Below are 27,834 nucleotides of genomic sequence, written 5' to 3'. Positions count from 1 at the left end.
GAAGGCGCTGGCCTACATGTGATGTGAGCAGACACACGAGAGCAAGCAGGGCTCTGCTTTATTCAGTGCTCACAGTGGCTGCAGGGACAGCTGAAGGGTGCAGGCCATTACCTCCCTTTCCCACATGACCCACAAACAGCAGGGAGCAGCCAAGTGTTGCTTGGGTTCAGCCCCACACCCAAGGGCCTTGGGAGGTAAGAGCAGGGGCCCAAGGATGCACAACAGGAAAGGCTGGGGCAGCAGCTAGGATGTGGGGCAAGGGGACCCACCCAGCCCGGAGCCCTACCCTGCCTCCAAGATGAAGAGCAGGGAAACGTGTTTCTGCCTGTGTACTTCCAGGGCTCAGAGGCAGCATCCCAGAAACACCAGCTCCAGCGCAGGCAGCCTCTCTGTTCCCCCACTGCCTGGGGCAGAGAGTCGCTGGGAGAAGGCAGGCCACAGGCCATCACAGAGCCACTACTGCCTGCAGCCACCCTGCGGCTCCAGGTGTGTAGGCAGCCCCAGACGGTGAAGCGTCCTCAGGAAGAAGGGTGGGGGAGGTGCAGCAAGGACCACAGCCGGGAGCCGCAGCTGGTGCAGGTGGAGATGCAAGGGCAGGAAATGCACCTGCTGCTGTGTGAGGCGCAGCCTGTGAAGCAGCTGCTGAGGCAGGACCTGCCAGGAGAGACAGACGGGCAGGGCTCAGGGCCTGGGAGACTGACACCACCGACCCACAGGAGACCTCCCCTGCACCGTGGCCTCAGCTGCTGCTCCCTGTGCCAAGGCAGGCACAGGCAGTAGGCACTGTGAAAGGATTGGGAGACAGACAAGACACAGCCTCAGAGGGCAGAAGGATGCCAGGGGATGCAGGCAGAGACAAGGCTGAGGGATGTCCCTGGGAGGGGAGGAGGGAGCGAGACCAAGGGCCCAGGGACTGCTGGATACCAGGGCTCAAGCCAGCACCTGGTACTAGACTCCCACCAAGTGCACCACCCCCCTGCCCCCACCCCAAAATCATGCAGGGTCCAGGATCTAGGACTATCCCTGGGCCATGCAGGGCTCAGCCCCTTTGCCCACCAAAGATGCGTGCCGCCCAGCCACTGAGAGCAGAGGTGAGGGAAGGACGCTTGTACCTGTGTGCAGGGAGGCGCGCTCTCTGCTGGCAGCAGGAAGGGCTGCCCCAGGACTACGCCCACGCGGGCCGAGTACACGTGGTCACCCAGCGCGGGGCACAGCAGCAGCGTCAGGTGCACCAAGAGCTGGCCAGAGAAGGCTGCAGCAATGAGCAGGAGGGTTAGCCCTGGTGCTCAGCTCCTGCCCCCAGCCCCCAGCCCATCCCATCCCACCTGTCATTGGCTGGAGTTGCAGGAGGGTGCAGCCATGTGCAGAGCCCAGCACAGTGTAGCACGTCCGGGTTCTCTTCACCTCCTTCCTCGCCACGCTGCCCTTGGATGCCGCTGCCACCGGCACCACCTGGTGTCAGAGCCGCGCGGTCAACAGTGTCCCAGGCTGCGCTCCAGGCCTGGCCAGCACCAGGCTGCACAGGGCCAAGGAGCAGGCTACAGCAGCACTGCCAGACCTGCAGCCCAGGTCCTGCCTCCTGCTGCCCTCATACTTGCCCTGCACTGCTGAGTTAACTCTTACCAGCTGCGCATCCCCAACCTGCTCCAGCTTCAGCCCTGTGCAGACTTCCCCCTTGGAGTCAGCTGGGACCCCGACCGTGACAGCACTGGGGGAGGGGGAGGAAGAGGGAGCTGGTGTCAGGCTGCTCCGTGGCTGCCTGGTCAGAGCTTATACCACCCAGGTCCCTCCCAGGGGGCCAGGACTCCCGGCAGCCCCGTGCTGGGAGTGGCCATCTTGCAGGGGCGGGCGGGCAGACAGAAGAGGGGCCCAGTGAGACGAGCTAATGCTCTGGGGCAGGAGCCGGGCTGCCCTCCCCACGACCTTACTCTCCTGTACCCTCAGCTGCCTGGAGAGACGGGGAGGTGCCTTTGCTCACCAGTATGTGGCAGCGGGGTGCCCCGTCCTGCGGGCCTGCACGAAGAACCCCTGGAGCCGCTGCGTGGTGGCATGACAGCTGGAGAGGAGCACGAGGCCGGAGCTCTCCCTGGGGGGAGCAGTGTCACGCTGCACCTGGGCCCAGCCACCCAGCCCTGCCCCACGGACACCGGGCTCCCACCCCGGGAGGACACCTACTTCCCGGGAGCTTTGACCACGTGGAGCTCGGGAGGCAGGTCCAGGCGCTGGCTCAGCTGCGGGAGCAGGGCCTCCAGCGTCAGCTGCCCCGGCCTGCCTGCAGCACAGAGCGGCGCGAGGTCAGCCCCCCGGCCCTGCGCTGCCCTCGCCCCACCCCCGCCCGGCTGCGGCCCCCCGGCCCGGGACCCACCTGCCACGGGCAGCCCCAGCGGCTTGTTGAGGGCCACGAGCGCTCCTGAAAGGCAGAGGGACGCGTCAGCCCGAGGCGCGGGCGAGGGAGCCGGGCCGGGCGGGGGCCGCCGGGGGGGCGCTACCTTCGCGGTGCACGACTGAGGCCTGCAGCAGCCGCAGCGCCTGCTCCACGCTGCACGGCACCTCGACCTGGCCCGCGCTCCGGGCCACCGCCGCCTTGTACCTGCGGGGGCAGGCAGACAGGAGGCGCACCCCCCCGCACCAGGCGCGGGCCCCTGTGGGGGCGGGGGCGGGCCGGGCTCTGCCCCCCGCCCGCAGCACGAGCCAGGCGGCCGCTCTGGGCGCCGCCATCTTGGGACTGGCGCATGCGCGGGGGCCGCCGGGAGGAGCCGGCCGAGCGCCCGGAGCGACCATAGAGTCGGGGCCTCCGGCGGCGGAGACAGGTCGCGCGCCGCTTCCGGTCCGGTCCGGTCCGACATGGCCTCCCGCGCCGGCCCCCGTGCTGCGGGCACCGACGGCAGCGACTTCCGGCACCGCGAGCGCGTGGCCGAGCACTACCAGATGAGGTGCGGGGTCCCGGTCCCGGGGGCTCCGGGGAGGGAGCTGGTCCCGGTGCCGTGGGGCTGCCCCCTCGCACCTGCCCCAGGCGCGGCCGGCTCGGCCGGTGCCTCACCCGGCCCGCCGCCGCTCCCGTCAGGTGCAGGGCGGGCCCCGGCGCAGGGCGGGGGGGCGGCGGGCCCCGGCGCAGGGCGGCAGGCGCGATCCGTGCCGTGTGCCCCGCAGCGCGGCGCTGAAGGCGGAGGTGAAGAAGCTGATCTACGTGCACGTGGCGCTGTGGGCGCTGCTGGCGGCGCAGGCGGGCGCGGCGCACCTGAAGCTGGTGGCGCACGAGCGCGTGGCGGCGCCGTACCGCTGGCAGTACCCGTACCTGCTGAGCATCCTGCCCTCGCTGCTGGGCCTGCTGGCCTTCCCGCGCAACAACATCAGCTACCTGGTGCTGTCCATGATCAGCACCGGGCTCTTCTCGGTGGCGCCGCTCATCTACGGCAGCATGGAGATGTTCCCCGTGGCGCAGCAGCTGTACCGCCACGGCAAGGCCTACCGCTTCATCTTCGGCTTCTCCGCCGTCTCCGTCATGTACCTGGTGGTGCTGGTGGCTGCGCAGGTGCACGGCTGGCAGCTCTACTACAGCAAGAAGCTGCTGGACTCCTGGTTCGCCAGCACGCAGGACAGGAAGAAGAAGTGAGCGCCGCGGCCGCCGCTGCGGGGGCCCGGGCTGGCCCGCAGGGCTGGGGGCGTCCTGCTCCTCCGCGCCCCCGGGCGTCGCGTGCCGCTGGGCGCTGTCCCGCGCCGCAGCCTGGCGGGGGCTGCCCCGCGCCCCGTCTCCCGCCTGCCGCTTCCTCTCCCTGCCGCCGCCCCCGGCCGGCCCCTGCGCACCTGGAAGTCAATAAAGAGCAGCCTCGCCCAGCCCCGTCTGCAGCGCTTTGTGGGGCGCGGGGGCTGCAGCGGCGGCCCCGGGCCGGGGGGGCGGGGGCGGGGCCGCCCCCGGACGGAAAGCGGAGCACGTGCGGGTGGCGGCGGGGAAACCAGGTCGGGGCGTCCCCGCCGCGCCGCGCCGCCCCGCCCCGCCCCGGCGGCAGGAATGCGGACGAGCCGGCGGGGCAGGGCAGGGCGAGGAGGAGCCGGAGCCCGCCTGGTCCCGCGGGGCGAGGGCGCGTGTTCGGGGCCCGGCCATGGGCCGCCCCGCGCCGCCGGTCCCGGTCCCGCTCCCGCTCCTGCTGCTGCTGCTGCTGCCGCTGCTGCCGGCGGCCGCGCCGCGCCCGGAGCCCGCCGAGCCCGGAGCCCGCCCGCGGGTCGCTGCCAACTTCGTAAGGAGCCGCTCGGGCCGGGCCGGGCCGCGCGCGGGGCTGCGGTAGCTGCCGGGGGGGGCCCGCGGGAGGCGGCGTCTGCCCGTGGCGCGGCCCCGGCCCGCCTGACACGTGTCCCTTCCTCCCGCAGGACTGCCGAGCCAGCGGTGAGTGCGGGGCGGGGGCGGGGGCGGGGGGCCCGGGCCTGCTGCGTGGCCGCAGCCTGGCGCCTCTCACCGACGCTCCCGCCCTGCAGCGGACCCCACGCTGCCCCGGCCCCGGTGCCGGCGCGGGCTGCCCAGCGAGCCGCTCCTGCCCCCGCCGGCGCTGGCCTTGAGCGCGGCCCAGCTGTGCCCGGCCCGGCAGCGCTGCCGGCCCTGCGTCCGCGTGCGCCTGGCCCTGCGCGCCTCAGGTACGCGGCCCCCCAGGCGCGGGCCCCGGGCGCTCCTGCGGGCAGGCCCCGCGGCTCACACCCGCTCTCTCCCAGGGCTCGGGGGCATCCGGGGCCTGCAGCTGCATTTCCTGGAGCCGGGCTCCAACCGGGCCGGCTGGCTGCAGGTGTGGCGACGGCGGCGGCAAGCGGCAGGGAGCGGGCTGGTGAGTGCCCAGGTGCTGGGCCGCCCCCTCCCCGTGGGGCCCGAGGCAGCTGGGGGCTGCTGCTCACCTGGCCTCGGGTTACCTGCCCTCTCTCCGCAGTGGCAGGTGCAGTTTGATTGCTACCCTGTGGAGAGTGGGCGCCGTGTCCTGGTCTCGCTGGGCACGGTCCCTGACCGGGGCCTGAGCCTCAACCAAAGCCTGCTCGTTGCCACAGAGCCGGCAGGTAAGGGCGGGGGACCCAGCAGGGAGCGGCAGGGCCCGCCTGGGGCTGGCTGTGAGCCCGGGTGGGCGCCGGGTGGGCTCAGAGCAGGGGCCAGGGCGCAGAGCTCTGGGGAGGGCTCTGCGCGGGCCCACCCCGTGCCCGCGGTCTCCAGGCCCCACGTTCTCCTACGAGTGGCTCCCAGCGGCGCGGATGATCGCAGTGTCAGTGCCCGAGGGCCCTGCCCTGATGGTCCGGCTCTGCCACCAGCTGACCCTGGAGTGCGAGGAGTTGCATCGCCCCTTCCACCAGCAGGTAACGGCCCCCGCCTTCCATGCGCCGGCTGGAGCGTCTGGCCAGGCCGGCTCAGGCACCGCGGCCCTCATGCTGCTCCCCTCCTCCCCCCAGGTGCTAGTGCACGGGGGCCATCGTGCCATGCTGCCCTATGAGTTCCTGCTGCCCTGTCTCTGCATCGAGGTGCGTGCCCTGCCGGGGTGTGGGCAGGCTCAGGCTGGGCCCCCCCGGGGGGCGCTGGGGAGGAGGAAGGGAGCTGCCGGGACTGAGGGGTGGCATGGGTGTGGGGAAGCTGGGGAGCCAGAGGGGCGGTTTGGTGGCCAGCCGCGTGGGGGTCTGTGCCCCTGGGGAGGAGGCTGGCCAGGGCTTCCTGCTCCTGGCCCAGCCAGGTCAGGGGCCAGCCTTGTGGCTCTGGGGAGGGGGTCCGTGGTGGCACCCTGGCACCTGACCGCCCTGCTCCCCCAGGCCTCCTGGCTGCACCATGACGGCCTGCGCACCAAGCGCTGCCCCTTCCGGGACCATCCAGCAGCCTGTGAGTGTCCTGGGCTATGGGGGTGGCTCTGCTTGGGGCAGTTGGAGGGTCTGGCCCAGGCGACCTTGGGGCCTGCCTGGAGCCAGGGCCTCGGGGCTGCTGGTATCTCTGGCTGATGCCACGGCCGGTGTCTGCAGATGGGGCTGAGCTGTGGGTGTCGGTGCAGTTCCATGACTACAGTGCCAGTGGCCAAGACCAGATGGCCATGGCGCTGAGCGCCCGCTGCCCGCTGCACGCCACTGCCACCCTGTGCTGGAAAGAGCGTGATGCCAGCCCCGTGGCCTGCCACGATGTCCCCAACTCCACAGCCACCGAGGATGATCAGGTGAAGGCCGGGCTGGGGGCAGCACGGTCCAGACCCCCCAGCACCCAGCACTCCCCAGTGACCTGCAGCTGCAGGGTGGCACCCCCGGCCTTTGGAGCTGAGGGGCTGCCCCCCTTGGCTTGCTGCAGCTGCAGCTGGGGCAGGGTAGGGACAGCCTGGCCCGGCCTCGTAGGGAAGCATACGGCCTCAGAGCCCCCAGCCCTTGGGACGCGGGCGGGAGCTGCTGTGAAGTCCCCCTGCGCAGGCCCCCCGGGCAGGGCAGGCCAGGCAGGGCTGCTGCATCCTGACTTGCCCTCTGTTCTGCCCAGACCTACACCCTGGAGGAGGTGGATGTGCACCCGCAGCTCTGCTTCAAGGTGAGCCCACGCTGGTCTCCACTACCGGCACATCCACAGAGGCACCCCCACTCCTCCAGACCCCTGCCCGCAAGAGGTGCTGGCTGCTGCTGACAGTCCCTGACCAGCACAGCCAGCTCTGGGGCAGGTGCTGGTGCCAGTCTGTAGGTGCCCAGCTTGGGGTGGGTGGCCCACGCAGTGATGCCCCATCCCAGTGCAGTGGGGCGGAGGGGGCCTTGGGCTGAGCGTCCGCCTGGGCTGGAGCTGCGGGAGGCTCTAGGCCAGGCCAGGCGCAGCATGGGGGGGTGGGGTTGGCGCTCTCGCTGACCCCCCCCCCATCCTCCCCAGTTCTCCTACGGCAACAGCAGCCACGTGGAGTGCCCGCACCGGAACGGTGAGTCCGGGCAGAGCAGGGCTCGGGGCCGTGGCTCCGGGGGTTTCCCTGCCTGCCTCCACTGCCCTCCCCGGCCAGCAGAGCCGGGGCTGCTCTGTGCATAGGAGCGCTGCGCCCCAAGGTGCAAAGGGTCGGTTGTAGCCGCTGCAGGCAATGTCTCCATGCCTCGTGCCCACAGACACGGCCTGGAACGTGTCCATGAGCCTCTGGCCTCTGCAGCTGCTGCTGCACTTCACCTCCAGCGTCCCAGCGGCCTTCAGTGCGGCCCTGTGCCAGCAGCGTGCTGGGCGCTGCGACCCGGCGGCCCCCGTCTACACTGTCACACACGTGAGTGCTGTGCCCTGTGCACGGGTGCGGGTCCTGCCCTGCCTCTCGGGACAAGAGCAGGGAGTGCATCGGGTGGCTGCGGGACCAGGACCGGGGCTGCTTGTCCCATGCATCCTCTCCCCACAGGCGGAGGGCTCCCGCCCCGGGGAGCTGGCCCTGCTCCTGCCGGTGCAAATCCTGGGCAGCTGCGTGCTGGTGAGGCCCCCATCCCTCCCTCTCCCACCCCATTCTGCCATGGGTGCCCCTCACCCTGGCACCTGGGCATGCTGTGCCCACCGCAGCGCTCTCTGTGCCCCCCAGGTGTGGCGCTCGGATGTGCGGTTTGCCCGAAAGCAGCTCCTGTGCCCAGATGGTGAGTGCAGGGAACGGGCGGGGGGGTGCTGGGGATGGCACCGTGGACTCCTCTATCCTCCTATCGTCTCAGTCTCTCACAGGCGCTTCGGGCTCTTGGCGGTGGGGGTGGTGCTGGCACTGGTGCTGCTGGCCACTGTGCTGCTGTGGAGCTGTCGTCACCTCTGCAAGCTGCCCCCAGGTGAGGAATGGGGCCTGGGGTCCTGGGTCCGGGGGTGCTGGGGGCCAGGGCTTCCTGGGAGCAGGGGCAGAGTGGGAGGCAGCTACCAAGGCAGGCCAGGAACCGGGGGCTGGGGCAGATGGGCGACAGCTTGGGCACCCTGACCTTCCGCCTGCACCTGGGCCCCGGGCTGGGGCGAGGCTGCATCCCTGAGGAGGCTCTGAGCCACTGTCTGTCCATCCCGCAGCGGTCCCAGGGCAGCGGCCCTTGCTGCTGGTGTACTCGCCCGACTCGGAGCAGCACCGGCGCCTGGTGTGCGCCTTGGCCAACCTGCTGCACGCGGGGCTGGGCTGCGACGTGCGGCTGGACCTGTGGGACACGCGGCACGTGGGCCGGCTGGGGGCGCTGCCCTGGCTCCATGCCCAGCGCGAGCACGTGGGCCGTGAGCGCGGCACCGTGCTGTTGCTCTGGAGCCGTGGCAGTGCCCGGCTCTACCGCCTCTGGAGGGCGGGTGCCAGGGGCTGCGACCCCCCCGACCTCTTCAGCGCAGCCATGGGCTGCCTGCTGGGTGAGCTGCAGCAGGCGCCGGGGGCCGGGGCCCCGGAGGACTGGGTGCTGGCCTACTTCAGCGAGCTGTGCGGCCGCCGGGACGTGCCACGGGCCCTGCGCCCCCTGCCCTGCTACCGCCTGCCGCGGGAGCTTCCCAGCCTGGCCAGGGTGCTGCAGGGCCGGCCCCTGCCCCCCAGCTGGCTCCAGGTGGGCGCCAAGGCCCTGGTGTGCCGGCTGCTCACGTCCGAGGTGAGCCAGGGCCTGCGGGGCCACCTGGAGCTGTGCCGCCAGCTGCAGCCCAAGGCAGCGCCTGCAGTCCCGTGGAGACCCGGCGGCTCCTGAGAGCCCCTGCAGGACACGTGCCCGCGGGCCAGACCTAGTGCCGCACGGAGAGCCAGTCCTAGTCTGGGAGACTGGGCCAAGGCCAGGTTGCCTTGGAGCCTTGCACTTAGCTGCAGGGACATGGATGAGCCGCACGTCACCAGATGGGAGCTGCTCAGGGCAGGCGTGGCTGCCTGGGGAACCCGGGTGCCCGAGACGGTGTGCCTGCCAGCCAGGGTGTGCCAGGAGCTGGGGCCCCGGGCTGTGAGGCTGGAGACGGCAGGTCTTGGCTTGGCCCTGGTGCCTTGCAGGAGGACAGATGTGCCACGCGGGGGCTGCCACGGTGCAGGAGTCTGCTCTAACAGGGCAGGTGCTGCTCGGCTTCCACCTGCCGGGGCCGGGCAGAGTGGGCAGCGCTGAGCTGTGCCCACGGGGCCAGGCCTGGGTGACCCGTGGACCGAATAAAAGAGTCTGTGAAGTACAGAGGGCTTGGCTCATCCATGGGGCCGGATGCACGGGGGGTGCAGGGGGGCTGCCCACGTGGCACCAGGAGGGCCATGAGGATGAGGGCTCAGGCCCTGTGGGCATTTGCCGGGGTGGGCTGAGCAGGGTGCGGGTTGCTGCAGGGCAGCCCGGAAGCTCCCCAGCCCTGCGGCAGGGGCTGAGCAAGTGGCAAGGCTGTCTCCAGGCTGAGAAACGTCGCGTGGGGGGGAGCTGGGCACGCAGGCCCCCGTGCTGGGAAGCTGGGGGTGCAGCAGGGAGCTGCCTGGGTGCCTGGACCTCCAAGGGCGCTGGCTGGGGCCTGGGTGCAGCTGGACTGAGCCCAGGGCAGTGATGCCATCCCCAGGGGCTGCCGGACCCGGGCCTGGGCCCCCCTGGGAGGCGGTGGGGGCTGGGAGCGCCTTGCCCTGGGGAAAGAGCAGTGACCAGGCCAGGGAGCCCGGGCTTGGGCCCGAGTGCCTGGCGGGAGCCTGGTGGGCCCAGCAGCCCTAGCCCTGACACGGCTGCGACCTGGTGCTCGACTCTGCCATGTCTGCGCTTGGCATCTTCGCAGGCGCCGGCTCCAGCCAGCCAGGCGCCCCAGGCAGGAGTCCCAGCAGCCGCGTCCCAGGGAGCAGAGCTGCCCGGAGACGGGCCAGGGCCAGGGGCTCGGGGCCCCGCAGCTCGAGCCAGGCGGGCCCCGGGCAGGCGTGCCAGACCCGCCCGCTCCCTGCGCGGGGCCCTGGGTGCTGCCCAGCCCGGCCTCGCTGGCGCCTGCGCTAGGACCCAGGTGCAGCAGGAAGCTGGGAACACACCTGCCCTCTGACCTGCTTCCCGGGAAGGGGAAGGGAGCCGGGCCGGGAGGGGGAGGCAGCCAGGCCGGACGTGCGCAGGCCAGCCGCGCCACAGGCCCAGGCCCAGGCGCCGAGGCCGAGCGCCGGCCGCCCCGAGCCAGCTCCGCGACACGGGCCCAGCCAGGACCGCGGCCTGGGGCTGCCCCTGCGGCCGGCAGGGCCATGGTGGGGTGGCGCAGGCCCCAGGGCCGGCTCTGAGGCGGGGGGACCCGGCGATGCAGGCGCTGCGCCTGGGGCTGCTCCTGGCACTGCTGCCCGCCGTGGAGCCCCGCGCGGCCTGGCCCTCTGTCAGCTGCTCCCAGGTGCGTGCAGGGGAGCCGGCTCCCGGTGCCCCCGGGGGCCAGGCTGGGACCTGGCACCAGGCATCGCGCTCCTGGGCTGGCTCCAGGTGGGCCTGCCTGGCTGCCAGCCGCCACCTCGGCCTCCCCCAGCCGGCAGGGCCCCCGCACAGCTGTTTGCTCAGCTCAGTCAACAAACCCACAGCCTGGCAGCGCTGGCACTGCTCCACGAGCCACAGTGACGGTGACGCCTGGCCCTGCCCGGGGCTGGGGCCAGCTCTGGGGACTGGCCAGGCAGCAGGGCCGAACCGGGCCAGCCGCAAGGGCTCCCACTGCCACCCGCAGCCCTAGGCGGCACCCGCGGGCGGATGGACGCAGGGTGGGGGCTGCAGTGGGTGGTGAGGTGCTGCGGGGTGGGGGCAGGAGCCGGCAGGCGGGGTCGGCATGGCTGGGCTCTGACCTCTGCCTTCTCCCTGCAGGGCCTGTCCTGCCAGCTGCTGGGTGAGCGTCCCCCAACCCTGCCGCTGACCCGAGCACGTTGCCTGGCTGCAGGGTCCTGCCCCAGCAGCCCGAGGCAGGGCTCACGGCCTGCTCCACTGCCCGGTGGTACAGGCCCCCCCTCCATCCCCACAGAGGCCGACGTGCTGTGCAGCCCCGGCGAGCAGGCGCAGCCTCACGGCCCCGTGCTGGTGCCCACGCAGCTGCAAACGGAGCCGGCGCTGCACTGCAGGGATGGCCGCGCCTGCTCTGCCTGCCTGCGCGTGGACCTGCGCCTGACCGTGCTGGGTGAGGGCCGGGCCAGGGGTGTGTGGGGGGCCATGCTCAGGCCTTGCCCCTCGAGGAGGTGCATGGCAGGGCCTGGGTGGAGCAGGGCTGGTTGGGCAGCAACTCCCTTGGCCAGGCTGGGCGAGCTGGGGGCACAGATGCTCACGGGGAGTTGGCAAGCAGTTGCTGCCGTTGCAGGGCCCCAGGAGGTGGCAGCTGATGGCACCAGAGACACGCCTGGAGCAGCCCCTCTGCACCCCAGGGATGGTGGTAAGTGCCCCATGGCCAGGCCCTGCCCTGCCCCGCCCTGCCCTGCCCTGCCCTGCCAGGGACTCTGTGCTGCCCCCTCTCCCCACAGGAGCCTTGCGGGGCTGGCTGGTGCTTTCGGCCCAGAGCCCCTCGTCCTCCCGCTGCGCTGCCATTGAGGTCCAGCTGCACGGAGCCGTCACGCGCCCGGGCCGCACCGTGGTAGGTGGCGGGGCCCAGGGGTTGCCGCACCATGCTGGGAGCCAGGCGCTCTGCTCCCGCCGCAGGGCGCGGGGGCTGGGAGGGGCAAGGTGGGTGCTGCATGACCCCCCGGACACCTGTCCACGCCCCAGGGCTCCTTGCGGTTCCACTGCTTCGAGGCTCCGCTGCAGGCGAAGGTGCTCGTCATGTCCTACACGCAGCCCCTCTACCACGCGGTGCTGAACAAAACCCACCACATGCCAAGTGAGTGCCCTGTCCCCTGGGCAGCCAGCCCTGCCCCCCCTTGGCCGCCAGCCCTGCTGACCTGCACTTCCTCCCTGCAGACTGCTCCTGGCCGGCAGCACAGGATGCCATGCAGTTGTGCCAAGGTAGGAACCTGGGTAGAGGGACAGTCGGACAGCAAGGTGCGGCAGGGGTCCCTGGAGGGTGGCGTGGGGTGGGGGTCCCGGCCTCACTCTCTGTGCCTGCAGTGCCCAGGCTGCAGGTGTCCCCAAGACCAACGGAAGCCGTGGTGCAGCTGCAGGTGGAGGTGCCAGTGGCCGTCCCTGCCTGGCTGAACTACACGCTGTGGGTCTATCGCAAGCAGAACCAGAGGTACACCAGCCTCAGCAACAGGACCATGCTGGTGAGCGCAGGCTGGGGGGCAGTGGCCCAGTGGCTAAGGCGGGGAGCGGCAGGACTCCCCTGTTCCAGGCCCAGCTCCTCCACCAGCACGGCCCCGGGGTGCTCTGTCCCTGGGGCTGGGGCGGGCTGGGCCCGGCTTGCCAGTGACCAGCGTCTCGGTCCTGGCTGCAGAGCGCGCCCCAGAACTACAGCCTGCCCGAGGCCCACGCGCTGCCCTGCGTCTGCCTGGAGGTAGGCCCGGCCGAGCGGCACCGGCAGGGGGCATGGGGCTGGCAGGGGGTGCTGCTGGGCGGGGGGGTCTCCTCCTGCCCTGCTTCTCTCCTAGGTCTGGCCCGAGATCACCGACCCACCCAGGACCATCCTGTGCCCCTTCTCAAACGGTAGGGACAGTGGGCCCAGCGCAGGGGAGGGTGTGGCTCAGCTAAAGGGGCTCCAGGGATGCCCAGCAGGGCTGGGGCCAGGTTGGAGGCCCTGAGAGGTGCCTCGTGGGGAGGGGGTGGGCAGGCGGGTGGACCAGATGCAAAGTGCTGCCCAGACCCCGACTCCTTCCCTGCAGACACTGCTGCGTGGGCCCGGCTGTGGGCGCAGACCCAGCTGAAGTTGCATGTCAACAAGAAGACGCTGACCTATGAGATACTTGCACCGTGTGACATCTCGGCTGAGCTCATGCCCTGCTGGCGGCCGGACCCTGCCGGGCCCTGCACCCTGCTGCCTCAGCTGCGCCAGGCCAGCCTGCCCGTGAGTGGGTCTGCCTGCGGCGGGGAGCTGGGCGGCTGGGGGCAGAGCGGGAGGGGGGAGGACGGGCAGCGCTGGGCAGGGGCAGCATCTCTCCCTGGAGCAGAGTGCCCTGTGAGGGGTGGGAAGGTGCTTGCCGTGGGCACCCTGTGGCGCGCACGTGGTGGGGACACATGTGACGCTTCCCCCTCCCCTCCCCTCCCCTCCCAGGGGGTACAGGAGCTGGGAGCACTGCAGCCTCACCCGAACCTCTGCGTCCAGGTAAGAGCCTCTGCAGGGCTCCAGGGCAGCCCCCTTTGTGGCTGTGGTCTGCCGCCCACCCCGCTGACCCCTCTCTCTGCCAGATGAGGAGCGAGGGGCAGGTCCGACTCATGCAGTGTCTGCCGGAGGGTGAGTACTGCCCCAGGACGGCGCGGGGCCTGCCTGGGGGCCTCTGGCCCCAAACCTGAGGCAGAGCTGGGGGCCCTGGGGGCGTTGTGCCGCCCTGTGCCTGCAAACGCTCGTTCGTCCTCCATTCCCAGGCACCCTGCCCGCCCGCCCGGCCGACCTGCTCCTCGTGGAGACTGTGGACCCCCAGGGCGGCGCGACCCTCTGCGCGGTGGAGCGGGGCACCTGTGTCCCACTCACCAGCTCCACCAGCATGGTAAGCTGCCCAGCCCAGCCCAGGGCCCCCTGCCCTGCCCTTCCTGGTTGTGCCTGGGGGCCGGACTCACCCTGGGCCTCCTTGGCAGGGCATGGCTGACCCTGGGCTCCTGGAGCAGCGCCTGCGGCAGGACGTGCAGGCGAAGGAGTGCCTGCAGGTGAGCGGGGGCGCGGGGCTGGCGGGGCGGCTGGGCCCTGGCCAGGCCCCGCGCGAACCAGGACGTCTCCCCCCAGGTCTGGCGCGCGGCGGGCGGTGCGGCGGGCACGGGCTGGGCCTGCTCCCTGGACAAGTGTGAGTACGGGGCGGGCGGGGCGGTGCTGGGGGCGGCCCGCGGTGCTGCGGGCCGGGCGCAGACCCTGCTTGTGCCCGCAGACGTGCGGTCCCGCTGGGGGCTGGCCTGGGCCGGGGGGCTGCTCTGCGTGGCTGGCGGGCTGCTGCTGCTGCGGCTCAACAAGGAGCATCTCAAAGGTGAGACCCCCACCCCGCCCCGCCCCGCCCCGCCCGGGGGCACCAAGCGCCCGCCTGGCGAGCGGGCCCTCACCCGCGCTGTCCCCGCAGGCTGGCTGCGGCTGCGGCTGCTGGAGGCGGAGCCGGGCGCCGCGGGTGAGTGCGGGGCGGGGCGGGGCGGGGCCGGGCGCCCCCTGCCGCCTCCGCCTGAGCGCCGTGCCCCCGCAGGGCGGCTGCGGGGCCGGCGCGTGCTGGTGCTGTATGCGGCGGCGGAGCAGGGCGCGGCGGCGGCGCTGGGCGCGGAGCTGCGGGCGCGGGGCGCGGCGGCGGCGCTGGAGCAGTGGAGCCGCGCGGAGCTGAGCGCGCGCGGGGCGCTGGCCTGGCTGCACGCCGAGCGGCGCGGGGCGCTGCGGGACGGCGGCGCCGTGCTGCTGCTGCTGTCGCCGGCCGCGGCGGAGCGCTGCGCGGGCTGGCTGCGCGGCACCGCCCCGCGCCCGGACCCGCGCCCGGACCCGCTGGACGTCTTCGCGGCGGCGCTCAACGCCGTCCTGCCCGACTTCGCGGCGGGGCGCGCGGGCGGCGGCCGCTACCTCGTGGCCTGCGTGGGGGGGCTGCGGCCCGCATGCCTCCCGCCGCTGCTCCGCGCCGCGCCCGCCTTCACGCTGCCCGCGCAGCTGCCCGCCCTGCTGCGCGCACTGGCCGCGCCCGCAATAAACCCGCGCCCGCAATAAACTCCGGCCCCCGCCTCGTCCTTCCGGCGCGGACGCGGGACATGCGCCGTGCGGGACACCCCCTCCCCCCGCTTTGGCGCGGCCCTTTTAAGGTCCGCACAGGTGCCGGCGGCCGAGCCTGCGCGCAGCCCGCGGATTGGCCCTCCGCCGTGACGTCACGCAGCAGGGCGCGCCGCCATTGGCTGAGGTGCTCGGCCGGCGGCGGACTGCGGTGCTTAGCGGGCGGGGCGGGGGCGCTGCGGCGGGGCCGTGCGGGGCCGCGATGGCGCCGCGCTGCTGCCCGCTCCTGCCGCTGCTGCTGCTGCTGGCGCTGCCCGCGGCCGCCGCCCCCGAGCTCTGCCGCACCTGCCAAGGCCTGGCCCGCAGCTTCCGCCAGGTGCGGGGCGGGGGGCGCCACCGACACCGTGCGGGGGGGCGGGGCGACTGGGGGGAGTGACTGGGAGCGGGACCAGCGCGGGGGTGATCGACACTGACAGCGGTCGGGGGTGGGGAGCGGGCCGGCAGGGGCACGGCCCCGGGGGGGGGTGACCGGGACCGACTTCGACAGCAGCCGGAGCGGGGGGCGCGTCCGACACCGGGGGGCGGGAGCGGGGGGCGCGGCGGGCGGTGACGTGCGGCGGCCCCAGGGCCTGGAGCGCACGGAGCGGGACAACTTCGGCGGCGGGAACACGGCGTGGGAGGAGGAGAAGCTGGCCAAGTACCGGCACAGGTGAGCGGCGGGCCGGCCGGCGGGGCGCGGGCGGGGGCGGCCGTGCCTGACCGCCCCCGCCCGCCCGCCCGCCCGCAGCGAGACCCGCCTGCTGGACGTGCTGGAGGGCGCGTGCGGCGCCGCCGACTTCGCCTGCCAGCGGCTGCTGGAGCGGAGCGAGGAGCTGGTCGAGCGCTGGTGGTTCCACGAGTGAGTGCGGCCCCGCGGCCCGGCCCCAGCGCCGCGGCGGCGGCAGGGCGGCCCCGGCCCCGGCCCCGGCCCCGGCCGGCGCCGCGCGGGTGACGGCGGCGGCGCTGTGTCCCCAGGCAGCAGCTGCAGCCCGACTTCTTCCAGTGGCTCTGCATGGACACGCTGAAGCTGTGCTGCCCGCCCGGCACCTACGGCCCCGACTGCCTGCGTGAGTCACCCGCCGCCCGGGCCAGCGGGCACCGGCAGGGGGGAGCCGGGGGGGGGCCGGGAGCTGCGCCGCGGCCGGGGAAAGGAGCGGCCCTCAGCGCGGCCTCCCGCAGCCTGCGCCGGCGGGCCCCAGCAGCCGTGCAGCGGGAATGGGAAGTGTGACGGCGACGGCACGCGCGGGGGCACCGGGCTCTGCATGTGCAGCCCGGGCTACGGCGGCTCCTTCTGCTCCGAGTGCGGCGACGGCTACTACGAGGCGGCCCGGAACGAGAGCCACCTGGTATGTGCTGGTAGGTAGCGGGCCGGGGCCGGGGCCGGGGCCGGGCCTGCGCACCGTGCCGGCGCCTGCACGAGCCTCGGCCCCGGCCTCACCGCCGCCTCCGCCGCAGAGTGCTACCGGGCCTGCGGGCGCTGCTCGGGGCCGGAGGACTCCAGCTGCCTGCGCTGCAAGAGGGGCTGGATGCTGCACGAGCACCGGTGCATCGGTGAGTGCCCGGGTCTGGCGGGGCCGGCAGCCCTGCGGCGAGAGGGGTGCGGGCCTGGGGGCGGCCCCCGCAGCTGACGCCTTCCGCCGCAGACATAGACGAGTGCGGCACGGAGATGGCGCACTGCCGGGCCAACCAGTTCTGCGTCAACACGGAGGGCTCCTACGAGTGCCGAGGTCAGCGCCCGGCGGCTCCGCCCCGCGGCCCGGCTGCGGGCAGGGCACTGGACCTTGCGGGCCGGGGCAGCGTGTCCCGCTGTCCGCCGGCGGTGGCCCCCTGCCCTGACACGTCCCTGTCGCCCAGACTGCTCCAGGGCCTGCGTCGGCTGCATGGGCGCCGGCCCCGCCCGCTGCAAGAAGTGCAACCGGGGGTACCAGCGGGACGGCGCCAAGTGCCTCGGTGAGTGCCCCCGCCCCTGCCTCGCTCCGCGCCCCCGCAGCCCCCGCCCCTGACCTCGGCCCCTCGCCCGCAGACGTGGACGAGTGTGCGAGCGGGGGGGAGCCCGCGTGCCCCGGCGTGCACGAGGTCTGCGAGAACACGGACGGCGCGTATCGGTGCGTGTGCGCCGAGGGCCACGGGCGCCGGGACGGCGAGTGCGTGGAGGACAAGCCGCCAGGTACGGCCGGGGGCGCGCCTCCTGCGGGCGGCGCTCGGAGCAGGAGGACCGCGGCGCGGCGGGGCCAGGCCTGACCCCGCCGGGCCGCGCAGAGTCCCCGCCCAAGGGCTTTTTCGACGACGTGACGGAGGACGAGGTGGTGGTGCTGCAGCAGATGTTCTTCGGCGTGGTGATCTGCGCGCTGGCCACGCTGGCCGCCAAGGGTGACATGGTCTTCACCGCCATCTTCATCGGCGCCGTGGCCGCCATGGCCGGCTACTGGCTCTCAGACCGCGGCGACCGCGTGCTCGACGGCTTCATGAAGGGCAGATAGTGCGGGCGGGGGCAGGGCGGGTCCGCGCGCGGGGCGTTTCCAGCGCTGTCCCCGCCCGGCTTTGCCCCGCGGGTGCAGCACCCACGGTGCGGGCGGGACGGGGGCGTCTCCTGCAGGGCCCCAGTTCGGTTGTGGGGCTTTTGAGGTCCCCGAAGCGGGAGCTGGCCAAGGGCGACCGGCGCCCCGCGGAGCTCCTGTGCTCTGGGGTCAAGGCCCCTGGCCCTGGGATGTGACTGGACGGGGCTGGGGCTGGGGGGGACCCAGGCCCTTGCCCTGCAGCCCCCTCCCTGCCCAGCCCCATGGCCCCTGCAGCGCCTCCTCCCCGAGGGCCCGCCGTGGCAGCAGCGGCTGTGGGCCCTGCCCTGCAGCTTGTCTGCGGGAGCTCCCGGCTGCTACCAGCCCTGCCTTCCGGGCCCCGGGGCTGCGCTGCTGGCCGCTTCCCCGGGCCCGGGCCCGGCCCGGCTGCGAGACACGCTGGGCACGGCAGTGCGAGGACCCCACCTCCCGCTTGACCGTGTCAGGCAGGGCCCCTGGGCTGGGGGCAGCTGCAGCAAAGGGCAGGGCCAGGGCACCCTGGGCCCGGCAGCACTGGCCCAGCCCGGGGCCGCCCCCGCCCCGGCCGCGCGGCACTGGGCCCCGCCTGTGCATGCCCCCCGCCCCCCGCGCGGCCGCGTCTGTTTGCTGCAGCTCAGGAAAATAAAAGTTCATCCCCCACCGCCTCGAGGCTTGTGCTGCGGGCGCGGCCCCGAGAAGAAGCAGGCGGGCGGCTGCGGGACAGGGTTTATTGTCGCTCGGCACAGGGCCGGGCCGCTCACAGCTCGATGGTGTCGCTGGAGAGGCTGCGCGAGTCCACCCGCCGGCTCAGCGCCACGAAGCTGCGCCGGGCCTCGCGCTCCGCCTCGTCGGGGCCGCGCGGGGGCTGCGCGGGGCGCGGGGCCAGGCTCTCGAGCGAGGCCCGCCCGTGGCGCCAGGGGTCCCAGCTGATCTGCAGCGAGCCGCGCGACAGGCTGCCCAGGGAGCTGCTGCCCAGCGAGGCGCTGCGGGGCGCGGAGCGCGGGGAGCCGCCGGGCCGCGGCTCGGCCTCGGGGAGGCTGCGGCGGCGGGCGGGGCGGCCCGGCGGCGGCGGGAAGAGGCTGCGGCGCAGCAGGTGGCGGCGGCAGAGCGCCTCGTCGATGCTGCGGCTCAGGCTGATGGGCGACGGCGGGCGCAGCTCCAGCTCGCTCAGGCTGGCGCGGGAGCCGGGCGCGGGTGCGGGCGCGGGTGCGGGCTCGGACTCGGGCAGGGGCTGCGGCGCGCAGGGGCCCCGCGGCGTCGCGGCCTTGCGCGGGGCGCACAGGTAGCGCGCGGCCTTGGCCCAGCAGGCGTGCTCCGCCGCCCCGCACGCCCGCGCCGCCAGCGCCAGCAGCGCCCCGGCCAGCGCCAGCTCGCAGGCGCACAGCGCCAGCTGCGCGGCCCAGCCGCCCCAGGCCCAGGCCGCGGCCCCGGCCCCGGCCCCGGCGGGCGCCCCGCACAGCCACAGCGCCCCGCACGCCTGCAGCGCGCAGCACGGCAGCCCCAGCGCGGCGCAGCCCGCCAGCGCCCGCAGCCGCCGGCGCCAGCAGGCCGCCAGCCCAGCTAGCAGCAGCGCGGCGCCGCACAGCGCGCCCAGCCCCGCGCCCAGCAGCTCGGCGCCCAGCAGCGCGGCCCCGCACAGCGCGCCCAGCCCCGCGGCCAGGCCCGGCGCGGCCGGCGGCGCGGAGCGCAGCAGCAGCGCGGCCAGGGCGCCCAGCAGCAGCGGCAGCGGCGCGGCGTGCAGCAGCAGCAGGGCGCGGGGCGGCGGGCGGCCGTGCGGCGCGGCCAGCAGCAGCAGCAGGAAGGCGGCGCGGAGCAGCCCCGCGCCCAGCAGCAGCGCGTGCGCCGCCGCCACGCAGCGCAGGTGCGGGGGGCGCAGGGCGCGGGCCGCCGCCAGCCCCGCCAGCGCGCCCAGGCCGAGCAGCGCGAAGAGGGCGCCGGCGCCGTAGACGTGCAGCGCCCAGGCCAGGCGCAGCGCCCGGGGCAGCTCGGCCCAGCGCGGCCGCGCGGCGGTGGCGTTGGGCGGCGCCGACGTGGGGTCCCGGTCCCGGTCCCGGTCCCGGTCGGGGGGCGGCGGCAGCGCCCGCTGCGTGCTCACGCGGATCAGGCCCCGGCGGGGGGTGCTGCGCGGCGGCGCGGGGCTGGGGCCTGCGGGCGGCAGCGGGAGCGGGCTGGCTGCAGGCGGGTCCCGCGGCAGACGCACGCCGCCCCCTGTCACCCGGCGCCGGCCCAGGGCGGCCCCGGCTCCGCCGCCTGCCCCGCCGCGCTGCCAGGGCGGCCGGGCCCAGCCGGGCACCGCGGCTAATCCGGGATTAGCGCCGCCGCCGGGCCCGAGCCTGCCTGCCAGTGCGTGGCGGGCCGCCCCCCCCGCCCCCGTCACCTGCGCGCGGGGTCCCCGGCGTGACATCTGCCGCCGGCGTGGCCGTGGCCGTGGCGTTCGCGGGGAGTCTCGGGCCCACGGCGCCGCGGACGCGCTGCGGGGAGCCAATGTCCTCGGCTGCCGCCGTGGTCGTGCCGCTGCCTGGAAGTGAAGCGAGTGCGGGGCAGCCGCGGGGCCGCTGGAGCAGGCCCGACCCCGTGGCAGGTCTCGCCGGGGGGCACCTACCTGGGCGGGGAGGCGCGGGGTGCGGCGCGGCCGGGCGGGCGGCGGGGCTGGGCCGAGCGTGGGGCTGCCCCGCGGAGGCGGCTGCGGGCGCGGCCGGGCCCCCCCGGGTGCTGCGCGGCGGGGCGAGCCGCCCCTCTGTCCAGGCCGGTGTCGGCGCCGGGTCCGCGTGCGCCTCGAGTCCCGCGCCAGCCCCGCGCGGCTCGGGGGACGTGGCCTCGGCTCCTGGCGGCGGCCCCCGCACGGCCGCGGCGGACACGCTGGGCCGCGGCGTCGGCGTCGGGGTCGGGGGCCGCGCTGCGGCCGGGCGGGGGGCCGCGGGCTCTGTCCAGGGGCTGGCGGCGTCCGGGCGCGGCCCCCGCGCTTGCCGGGAGTGTGCGGCGCCCAGGAGCGGGGCCCGGAGCGCGGGGGCCGTCACCCGCTCCTCGGCCTCGGGCTCGCGCTCGGGCTCGCCGGCGCCGCTGGAGCCGAGCGGGGCGGCGGCCGGGCCGGGCTGCACCAGGGCGGGCAGCAGCAGGCCCCAGGCCAGGAGCCGCGCCGCGGCCATGGCGAGCCCCGCGCTACAGCCTGCGGGAAGGAGAGGGCGCCTGGGTGCGGGCGCGGGCGCGGGGACCGTCCGGCACGGCGGGAGCCGCCCGCCCGCCCGCGCATCCCTCACCTGGCGGCGCCGGGCCGGGCCGGGCAGGGAGCGGCGGGGCCAGCGCGGCGCTGCGGCGGCAGGAGCCCAGTCACGCGCCGCGCCGCGCCGAGCAGCCGCACGGCAGCCGCCGGATTACCGGCCCACGTGGGCTGCAACCTGAGCGCGCCGCGGCCCGCGCCCGCGGCGGAGGGTCAGGGCCGGGGTGAGGGACACCGGCACGGCTTGGCCCCTCCGAGCTCCGCCTCGCCTGGCCCGGCCGGGCTGCTGCGGGATGCACCGCAGTGCTGGGCCCCGCCGGCACGCGGGCCGCGGGATTAGCGCGGGCCGGGCCGGGCGGCTTCAAAGGGGCAGGAAGGCGGCCCTGCTCCGGGCACAGGCAAGGCCCAGAGCCCAGCCCCGGCACCGAGCACCGAGCACCTGCCCCCTCGGGCCCGGGCCGAGCCGGGCCGGGCCGAGGCGAGCTGCGGGTGGAGCCGGGATGGGGTGACCTCGGCCAGCACCATCGTGACTGGGCCTGGCCCCACAACTGGCACCTGCAGCACCAGCCTGCGCCCTTGCCCCCAGGGTCTGCACCAGGCACTGCCGTGCGGAGCTGTGGGAGGACAGGTGTGCCAGAGTCCAGAGCCCTGGGACTGGGCCAGCTCCAGCCGCACCCCCTGGGGGAGGCTCAGCTGCTCCCGTGCCAAGAGCTGGGCTGGGCAAGAGGAGTCTGGGGCCCCTGTGCCCCCACCAACGTTGCAGCAGCACAGGCAACTGCTCTGCAGCCCGTACACTGGTGCCTGAGCACCCCCCCAGCTGCGCTGCACTCATGGGCGCCCCCATGACACAAGAGCCCCATTCTTCCCCTCCCCGTGGAGTCCCCGGGGGGGCTGCAGCCACACACACACCAATGGCAGCAGATGGCAGCTCCTGCAAGCCGCATGTCTGGGCAGCCAAGTGGAGCCAAGTGGAAATGCCGCAAGAGCATCAACTACTATGGTATGGGGAACGAGCACATCCTGCTGGCTGCAACAGGGCACGGGGCCATGGCCTTGTGCACCGGCACACACAGCCCCTGCGAGAAGCATGCATCGCCCCTGGCCTGACAGGGGTGGGACCTGAGCAGCAGGCAGGCAGCCCAGCTCGTCAGCCCTCGTGCTTGCCATGTGGGTCACAGCGCCAGGCAGGGGCCAGACTTGTGGGCCCCGGGGTGCAGTGAGTGGCACCTAGCCGGCACCAGAGCCCCCGGTTCCCACCGCTCCCATGTCCGGACCGTGTGGTGGTGCTGCGCCAGGACTGGGCTGCCCAGGCCAGGCAGGAAGGGCTCTGCAGGAAGCATGGGAGCCTTGCGGCAGGGGCTCAGGCAGGGAGTGCAGGGCCCAGGAAAATGCAGCCGTTCGCAGCACTTCTAGCACAGATGAAGACACTGACACGGACACATGCACATGTCCACTGGACAGCACAAAGGAACAGCCAGATGCACAGGCACACAGGTATGCCCCCTGCCAGCTGGGACTCATGCTCTGGTGCTGCTGTGTGGTTGCGGCCACCAGCGATCCTGCAAAACCCCATCATTACATGCCGAAGTGGGCAGCTCTGAGGATCAGCGGTATGTGGAGGCATCGCTGGCTTCTGTGAACCATGGGGGCTGGTCACAGCCATGAACAGTAGCTGCACCTACGAGCGCGTGGTCAGAACACCCACAGCAGGGCCAGCCAGGAGCCGGTCTGGCCGCCCCGCGCTGGCAGCTCCAGCAGGCTCTGTATCTCCCCAGGCCATCTTCCCTTGTCCCATCTTCCCTGGGGTGCCTGCCCCCTGAACCTGGGCATGTTTGGTGATCCCTTAAACTGAACCAGGTGTACAGTTGGGAAAGAAGTTAGACACCCTCTGGACATGAAGTGACCTTCCTTGGGTCTGGGGAAGAAGCCAGAGCTCAATACCAGGCAGAACCACTACCCCTGGTACCACAGGGGGCACGTGGAAATGCACTCTCAAAGCAGGGATGAGGGCAGTGGGCCTGTGGAGCCGGCAGACCTGCAACTCACCCATGTGTCTTCTCTTTCCAGACCAGAGACCCATGTCCCTCGCTTTGTGGCTTGTTCTTGCCTCTGCAGTGGAGCCCAGAGGCTCACAAAAGGCACTCCTGGCTGCTGCTCCCCCACTTTCATGCTGCATGAGCCCTGCCAGCCCCTCCCATGTCTCGTTCTCAGCACACCGTGCCCTAGCAATGCCTTCCTTCGCTCGCACCACAGCTTTCTGCTGACTTCGTCCAGCCTTGGGCACAGGATACAAAATCAAGGCACTCACACATGTGGCGCATAAATAAGGTTCAGTTTCCTCGACACTGGTAACAAGACACCAACAGAAGCTGCCATGGGCAGATTCACTGAGTGTCTGGCACAAGTGAGAGGTCACAAGTGCTTTCACTTCCTGTCCTTGGATGAAGGCTGAGACAGTGTGAGTCACAGGATTCCAGGAGCTGGGGCTTTGGGAATATGTCTGAGTCGGGCAGGAGGGGGCAGCTTGGAGCTGGGAGGGAATGGAGTTGCTTGAGGGTCGGTGTTTGGGATCCTGCTTTGTGCACATGAGCTCTGGGTTTGGCGGATCCCCCATCTGATGAATCAGAAGATTGATGCGTTAATGATGCTGCTCCCCACGGGAATGACAGATCAGAGCGGGCTGTGACTTTGATCACTCTGCTCATACCCGGGGCCTCTCCTGAAGATGCATTTCATGTCGACAGGTGCAGCAGGGCAGCGCTGGAGCGAATCCTGCCAGGCACTGAGCCCCACCAGGCAGGCACATCTGGTGAGCTATGGGAGCTGTGCCCCAGCAGGTGGCAGTGCTGGTCCAACCTTAGGGAGCACGGGGCTGCAGGCCGGAGCCTGGGGCAGGGCCACCCTGGAGTCACCACTTCCCACCATCCTGGAAGAGGCAGCAAAACACCCGCTCTCATCCAGGAGCCGCATCTGCCTGCCGGCCTCGTTCCGCTCATCTCAAGCACATGCTCAGTCGCTGAGCCGGAGAGGAGGCTTGCTGGGTCGTGAGCCTACAGCACCGGGCACCAGCTGGGAGCCTCCTGCAAGGCTGGCAGGGGTTGGGGGCTGAGGGAAGGTCTCCATTGCACCTTCCTGGAGCCACAGCAGCACATTCCCCTGCAGCGGGGGTGCCTGAGATGCTCTGCACGACCCAGAAACGAGGCTGATGCCACATACTGTGCAGGCTAGAGACCAGGTCTGGGGACTGGCCATGGCCCCACAGCCGCTGAAGAGCACCCCAAGCCAGGCATGTATCGTTAGTGGGGAGCATGCACTCGTAGGCACCACTGCGGCAGGATACCAGGCTTCTGTAACCATGCAACAGGCTTAGGCGAGGCCGTCAGAAACAAAGCCCAGACGCCCCCGCCTTCTCCTGGCAGCTGCCTGCCAGCGTAGTGATCGACCCACGGAAGGGCCTGCACTGCCTCCAGCACAGCGCTGCTATTGTGATGGTGCACAGACCTGTCCGTGGCTGGGTTCGGACCCCAGCTCCTCAGAAGGGCTCAGGTCCCTGGAAGGATCAGGCCTAGCTTCTCCTGGGCTCTGACATTGTTCCCCCAAACACTGTCTCCTCCCAGGCAGCTCTTCACAAGAGCATCTCTGAGGCCACAGCCTCGATGGCTCTGCAAGCTGGGAGGGACGGCGGCATCCCAGGGGCTCATCCTCAGTCTGTTGTCAGGCCCTTCAGTGGGAACATGTGGCCTGTTGGTGTGACCTCGGTGTTGTGTGTGTGACTGGCCTAACTCGGTGCAGGAGACTGCAGTGGGACCGCCTGGACCCCACGGAGCACGCAACCTTCGACACTGACGCCCTTAAACATTTTTTTGCATTGTGCCATTTTGTTTCCTTGTTTTACAGGAGTCCCTAGAATCAAAAGAATGGCCTTTATATGCATATTGCCATGGAAACATAATGGAGGTATGGCTGCTTGGTGATGAGACAAGGCGGGAGGAGCTCTGCAGGTGTACTACAGCTCAGGGCACCAGCTGTGTACGTGCCCGTGCCCCGAGGCAGCACAGCAGGCCCACACGCGACCCCTCTCCCAGGGGACCCCACACAGCTTGGTGCTGCATCATGCCTGGAAGTTACTGCAAAAGACCAGAATGAAAGGCAGGCCGGCACTGAAGTGGGCCAGTCCCTGGCGTGAATGCACTTGCTGGTCAAAAGACCAGAACACTGATACCCTGATTTGAGCTCCCTGTCAGCTAAGCTCTTAGGAGGGGGACACCCCCAGAAGAGCTCCCCACAGAAGCAGTCTCTGTCATGCTCTGTCCCTTGGCAGTTTCCTTTGCCCCCCACCCTCTGGCTCCAGCTCAGATGAGCCAGCTGGCAAACCATGCCTCTGCCCCCCCTGCTGCCAGCCTGCTCCAATGGGTTCAGCATGTGAGTCCTGATGCTGCCCCCCAGCTCCAGCCTCCTCCAGCCCTGGCTCAGGCAAGTCAGGTCCTGAGGCCTCCCCACTGCTCTCAGCAATCCTGGGGTCTTATATCAGACCCAGCTTGTTGCTTTCTCTGGGAAGCCCCAGGTGCCTGCTCCATCCCATGACTCAGGATCATGTGAGACTAATCGTGAGACTAATTTGCTAAGGCAGGAGGGAGCTGGTTTTTAACTCTGAATAAATGTATGGCAGTCACCATCCGAAGGGGTCCATAAACTCCTTTCACAGACATGGCAGCTCCTTCTGCAGAGAGTAGGAGGGGAGCGAGGAAAGTGCCCCTCACTCCTGTGGAAACAAATCCACCCTACAGAACTTTGTCAGTAGTTAAGTCACTGCCACTGTCAATTAATAAATGAAGGATTATGTTATCTAAGATTTAAGCTTCCTTCCTGGGCAAAAAGCATCTCCTGTGTGAATCTGAATAACCCTGAATCCACAAGGAAGGATGAAGGAGCTGTGCTTTCCACTGTCAGTTCTACCCCTCACTTAAAATGGCTTCTTTTGAATTAGATACTACGTGGCTGTTCCTATTTCCAAAAGGTGCTTTATCTTCTCTACAATTATCTCCTTTCTCTGTGCTAGCTAGAAGACCGTTCCAATAAAAACCCAGTGGCGACCTTCTGAATTAATAAACAATACTTTTGAATCACTATTAATAAGAAATACTTGGACTTTTGAAAGAAGACTAGAGCTCAATTGTCTGTTTTGTGCATACTGTTTGTTCCTGGATGTTATTGTGTTGGGTTTTGTGAGACCCTGGTACAATGGTAAGTCATAATGCGATGTTCTCAACTAGCCCAGAAAAGGGGAATGAACAGGATGGAAGATCAGTTCTAAAGGGGAAGGCTATAGGCTGGCTAGCTTGACATGAATCCCAGGCAAAACTGTGGAAAGGCTGGTTTGAGATGCAAATAGCAGACAAGTAAAGAAACAAGGTTCAGAAGCTCTACCATTTGAAACCTTTGCTATCTCTAGAATATCTGCTATAGCCAGCCCTACCTGAAACGTGCTGACTTTATGCAAGCTCTTCTGAATGGAATTCACTTGCTGCCTTAAGCAGGTCAGGCTAGGTGCTCACAATGACCCTTCTCTCTGTAAACTCCTTATATGAATCAGGAAAGGGCTTCCAACGTGAGGAAAAAATGCTAATAAAACTGAAGCATAGAAATAATTCAGGAAGAAAACCAGACACCAAGGCCTGAAAGCTATGATCAAAGAAGTCAACAGTATAAATAAAACCTGAATTACAAAGACAGGAATACAAAAAAACAAAAAACAAAACAGAAAAAGTGGGAAAACCCCTGCAGCGCCATTGTTGTGCAAGAGAGCATAAAAAATCAACATCATCCTTCATATGACCTGAATTTCAAGGACTCGTTTAAAAACAGGAGAATTTCTTCACTGCCAAGCATGGTTTGAGATAAAGCAACCTTTCCATGCTCTTGACCAATCTGTTGGGGCACTGCCAGCCCCCACCACTGTCTTCCATCTTAACTGCGAGGCTGCAAAGGCAGGCATGTGTAGCAATGGACACTGGCCAAGCCTGCCTCCTGGAACAGTGCACTCCAAAATGTGCATAAATGACATGAAACCTCCCAAGAAACAGAGCATGCTTCCTCAACCAGAGTCTGAGCAGCGATTCCACAGACTGGCCTACAAAAACTGGGTAGTCTAGAATAGTTAAAATGCACTACCACACACAGGACTTAGCTGGTCTCTTCCACTGTGGGGGAAAGACTAAGCAGTGTGATTGAGCTGTTTCTTTTTCACATCAGGGTGTAATCAAAAGGTTCATCCCACCCCAATGAACAGCATGAATGGCTAAGAGACATTAAGAACAGACTGAAGCCTTTAGTACAATGTATCTGGACCATCTCAGCCCCACCTCTCTGTTTTTCACTGTAAATCTTATTGCTAATACTGTGGCACCTAAGGCCTTAGTCATGGGCAGGACCTTTTGTGCCAGGTGCTGTACAAGCCTGGAACAAAAGCCAATCCCTTCCTCAGAGTGTTAAAGAGCAGAGACAACAGATGGATGCAGACAGACTGGGGGGAGCACAAGGAAGCAAGGAGACAATATTAGTCAGCTTGACAGGCAGTGGCCTCAGCGTACCAGCCACCCAGCTGCTGTCAAGTTTTTGAAGGCAACAAAGCAGCAGCAGTTTTTAAGAAGGCATTTGGAGGAGGACGAGGAGGCTTTGTGGATGTTTACAGGGAGCTTCTCCTAAGCGTGGGTGGAAGCGAGAAGGGCTTGTTTGGAAACATAGCCAGTGGGTGACAAAGGCAGGGACCCAGGCCAATCTGACATGGGGTTCAACATCTCAGTACTGAATGCAAAGTGGCAGGGAGGGCCATGACAGGGAAGACAAGTAGCTTCTGCTGGTGGGCTGGAAACATGGGGAGGGATGCATGGGGGCCAGGTGACATGGACAAAGCGGGAGGCCAGGAGAATGATTCTTGCAGCAGCAGTTTGGAGAGGCACCTGCAAGGCGAGATTCCAGGTGTCCAGGCTGGAGGAAAAGATGCTGCAGTCCCTGAGGTATGGGGTGATGAGCCAGTTGCATGGCTGGGTAGGAAAGTCTGTGTCTTAGGGTTGCGTAGATGCAGCCTGGAAGTGAGACCCCAGCAAGAGGTCTGCATCAAAGATGATGCACAGATTGAATCCAAGACACAAGGTGGGTAATTTATGGTAATTAAAGAAGGTGAAGCCTAGGGTGGGGAGAAGTTAGAGATCTGTTGTAGCCATGTTGAACCTGCACAGATTTCTAGCCTCCACAGGGAGACAGCAGAGGCAGGCTCAAGTTTTAGTACAGACAGAAGAGCAGTCAGGAGCAGACATGAGGCTCTGTGAGACATCTACATAGCAATGGTAGTTGAATGCATGTTTATGGATGACATTACCCAGAGATGATGTGTAGGCCATTCACAGGACAAAGAGGATGGG

General features: G+C 69.8%; 5 protein-coding genes across 10 annotated transcripts; 3 read left to right on the top strand and 2 right to left on the bottom strand.

The window, feature by feature from the left end:
* Positions 1 to 40: 40 nt before the first annotated feature.
* On the bottom strand, positions 41 to 4,102 carry RPUSD3 (RNA pseudouridine synthase D3). The gene is made up of 10 exons (XM_090021154.1): positions 3,919 to 4,102; positions 3,041 to 3,804; positions 2,490 to 2,970; positions 2,366 to 2,410; positions 2,176 to 2,272; positions 1,979 to 2,086; positions 1,624 to 1,708; positions 1,326 to 1,452; positions 1,113 to 1,252; positions 41 to 654 (listed from the first exon to the last, which is right to left on the bottom strand). Exons 1-10 carry the CDS (start codon positions 4,100 to 4,102, stop codon positions 457 to 459), a joined length of 2,229 nt encoding a protein of 742 aa, XP_089877280.1. The 3' UTR covers positions 41 to 456.
* IL17RE (interleukin 17 receptor E) lies at positions 3,973 to 9,079 on the top strand. Of its 3 annotated transcripts, none has more exons than XM_090021675.1 (16): positions 3,973 to 4,235; positions 4,366 to 4,381; positions 4,471 to 4,626; positions 4,702 to 4,811; positions 4,911 to 5,034; positions 5,186 to 5,325; positions 5,419 to 5,487; positions 5,770 to 5,836; positions 5,974 to 6,161; positions 6,470 to 6,517; positions 6,845 to 6,890; positions 7,069 to 7,217; positions 7,344 to 7,412; positions 7,518 to 7,569; positions 7,652 to 7,749; positions 7,976 to 9,079. In XM_090021675.1, the coding sequence occupies exons 1-16, from the start codon at positions 4,101 to 4,103 to the stop codon at positions 8,528 to 8,530; spliced, it is 2,022 nt and encodes a 673-aa protein (XP_089877801.1). In that variant the 5' UTR covers positions 3,973 to 4,100; the 3' UTR covers positions 8,531 to 9,079. The 3 variants fall into 3 exon arrangements, with proteins under 3 accessions (XP_089877801.1, XP_089877800.1, XP_089877799.1); XM_090021674.1 differs by having other exon boundaries at positions 7,642 to 7,749; XM_090021673.1 differs by having other exon boundaries at positions 7,499 to 7,569.
* Positions 9,080 to 9,900: 821 nt separating this feature from the next.
* IL17RC (interleukin 17 receptor C) lies at positions 9,901 to 14,624 on the top strand. 2 transcript variants are annotated; one of them, XM_090021676.1, is made up of 19 exons: positions 9,902 to 10,234; positions 10,690 to 10,711; positions 10,844 to 10,996; positions 11,174 to 11,245; positions 11,334 to 11,443; positions 11,575 to 11,686; positions 11,767 to 11,811; positions 11,914 to 12,068; positions 12,239 to 12,298; positions 12,393 to 12,447; positions 12,624 to 12,805; positions 13,013 to 13,063; positions 13,147 to 13,192; positions 13,324 to 13,445; positions 13,534 to 13,602; positions 13,679 to 13,736; positions 13,818 to 13,913; positions 14,004 to 14,048; positions 14,121 to 14,624. In XM_090021676.1, the coding sequence occupies exons 1-19, from the start codon at positions 10,148 to 10,150 to the stop codon at positions 14,621 to 14,623; spliced, it is 2,043 nt and encodes a 680-aa protein (XP_089877802.1). In that variant the 5' UTR covers positions 9,902 to 10,147; the 3' UTR covers position 14,624. The 2 variants fall into 2 exon arrangements, with proteins under 2 accessions (XP_089877803.1, XP_089877802.1); XM_090021677.1 differs by lacking the exon at positions 14,004 to 14,048 and having other exon boundaries at positions 9,901 to 10,234.
* A 16-nt stretch (positions 14,625 to 14,640) lies between these two features.
* Positions 14,641 to 17,851, top strand: CRELD1 (CRELD disulfide isomerase 1). Its single transcript, XM_090021694.1, has 10 exons — positions 14,641 to 14,999; positions 15,250 to 15,332; positions 15,411 to 15,521; positions 15,638 to 15,729; positions 15,842 to 16,018; positions 16,118 to 16,213; positions 16,306 to 16,389; positions 16,517 to 16,612; positions 16,686 to 16,829; positions 16,922 to 17,851. The coding sequence occupies exons 1-10, from the start codon at positions 14,886 to 14,888 to the stop codon at positions 17,140 to 17,142; spliced, it is 1,218 nt and encodes a 405-aa protein (XP_089877820.1). The 5' UTR covers positions 14,641 to 14,885; the 3' UTR covers positions 17,143 to 17,851.
* Positions 17,852 to 17,870: 19 nt separating this feature from the next.
* Positions 17,871 to 20,609, bottom strand: PRRT3 (proline rich transmembrane protein 3). Of its 3 annotated transcripts, none has more exons than XM_090021671.1 (3): positions 20,454 to 20,609; positions 19,574 to 20,362; positions 17,871 to 19,341 (listed from the first exon to the last, which is right to left on the bottom strand). In XM_090021671.1, exons 2-3 carry the CDS (start codon positions 20,340 to 20,342, stop codon positions 17,954 to 17,956), a joined length of 2,157 nt encoding a protein of 718 aa, XP_089877797.1. In that variant the 5' UTR covers positions 20,343 to 20,362; positions 20,454 to 20,609; the 3' UTR covers positions 17,871 to 17,953. The 3 variants fall into 3 exon arrangements, with proteins under 3 accessions (XP_089877797.1, XP_089877796.1, XP_089877798.1); XM_090021672.1 differs by having other exon boundaries at positions 17,892 to 19,341; positions 19,574 to 19,714; positions 19,799 to 20,582; XM_090021670.1 differs by having other exon boundaries at positions 19,574 to 20,609.
* Between the last annotated feature and the right edge of the window lie 7,225 nt (positions 20,610 to 27,834).

Source organism: Crocodylus siamensis, chromosome 11 (genome assembly GCF_052110815.1).
Source record: "Crocodylus siamensis isolate JL-2025a chromosome 11, ASM5211081v1, whole genome shotgun sequence".
In the NCBI taxonomy this organism is placed as follows: Eukaryota; Metazoa; Chordata; order Crocodylia; family Crocodylidae; genus Crocodylus; species Crocodylus siamensis.
This window is presented reverse-complemented; position numbering and strand designations above follow the sequence as displayed.

What these genes read in the sequence shown, in the direction of transcription:
- IL17RE (XM_090021673.1), top strand. Translation starts at nt 4,101, where the DNA reads ATGGGCCGCCCCGCGCCGCCGGTCCCGGTCCCGCTCCCGCTCCTGCTG. An exon ending in TGCCCTGTCTCTGCATCGAG is followed by an intron (nt 5,488 to 5,769) that starts GTGCGTGCCCTG and finishes CTGCTCCCCCAG; the next exon opens with GCCTCCTGGCTGCACCATGA. An exon ending in GCAGCTCCTGTGCCCAGATG is followed by an intron (nt 7,570 to 7,651) that starts GTGAGTGCAGGG and finishes AGTCTCTCACAG; the next exon opens with GCGCTTCGGGCTCTTGGCGG.
- RPUSD3 (XM_090021154.1), bottom strand. Translation starts at nt 4,102, where the DNA reads ATGGCCGGGCCCCGAACACGCGCCCTCGCCCCGCGGGACCAGGCGGGC. An exon ending in CGGGAGCGGCGGCGGGCCGG is followed by an intron (nt 2,971 to 3,040) that starts GTGAGGCACCGG and finishes CACCGGGACCAG; the next exon opens with CTCCCTCCCCGGAGCCCCCG. An exon ending in GCTGGGGCTGCCCGTGGCAG is followed by an intron (nt 2,273 to 2,365) that starts GTGGGTCCCGGG and finishes TCTGTGCTGCAG; the next exon opens with GCAGGCCGGGGCAGCTGACG.
- IL17RC (XM_090021676.1), top strand. Translation starts at nt 10,148, where the DNA reads ATGCAGGCGCTGCGCCTGGGGCTGCTCCTGGCACTGCTGCCCGCCGTG. An exon ending in CCTGCGCCTGACCGTGCTGG is followed by an intron (nt 10,997 to 11,173) that starts GTGAGGGCCGGG and finishes CTGCCGTTGCAG; the next exon opens with GGCCCCAGGAGGTGGCAGCT. An exon ending in TCTGCACCCCAGGGATGGTG is followed by an intron (nt 11,246 to 11,333) that starts GTAAGTGCCCCA and finishes CTCTCCCCACAG; the next exon opens with GAGCCTTGCGGGGCTGGCTG.
- CRELD1 (XM_090021694.1), top strand. Translation starts at nt 14,886, where the DNA reads ATGGCGCCGCGCTGCTGCCCGCTCCTGCCGCTGCTGCTGCTGCTGGCG. An exon ending in TGGCCCGCAGCTTCCGCCAG is followed by an intron (nt 15,000 to 15,249) that starts GTGCGGGGCGGG and finishes CGGCGGCCCCAG; the next exon opens with GGCCTGGAGCGCACGGAGCG. An exon ending in GAGCCACCTGGTATGTGCTG is followed by an intron (nt 16,019 to 16,117) that starts GTAGGTAGCGGG and finishes CCTCCGCCGCAG; the next exon opens with AGTGCTACCGGGCCTGCGGG.
- PRRT3 (XM_090021670.1), bottom strand. Translation starts at nt 20,342, where the DNA reads ATGGCCGCGGCGCGGCTCCTGGCCTGGGGCCTGCTGCTGCCCGCCCTG. An exon ending in GCCGGGGACCCCGCGCGCAG is followed by an intron (nt 19,342 to 19,573) that starts GTGACGGGGGCG and finishes TGCCGCCCGCAG; the next exon opens with GCCCCAGCCCCGCGCCGCCG.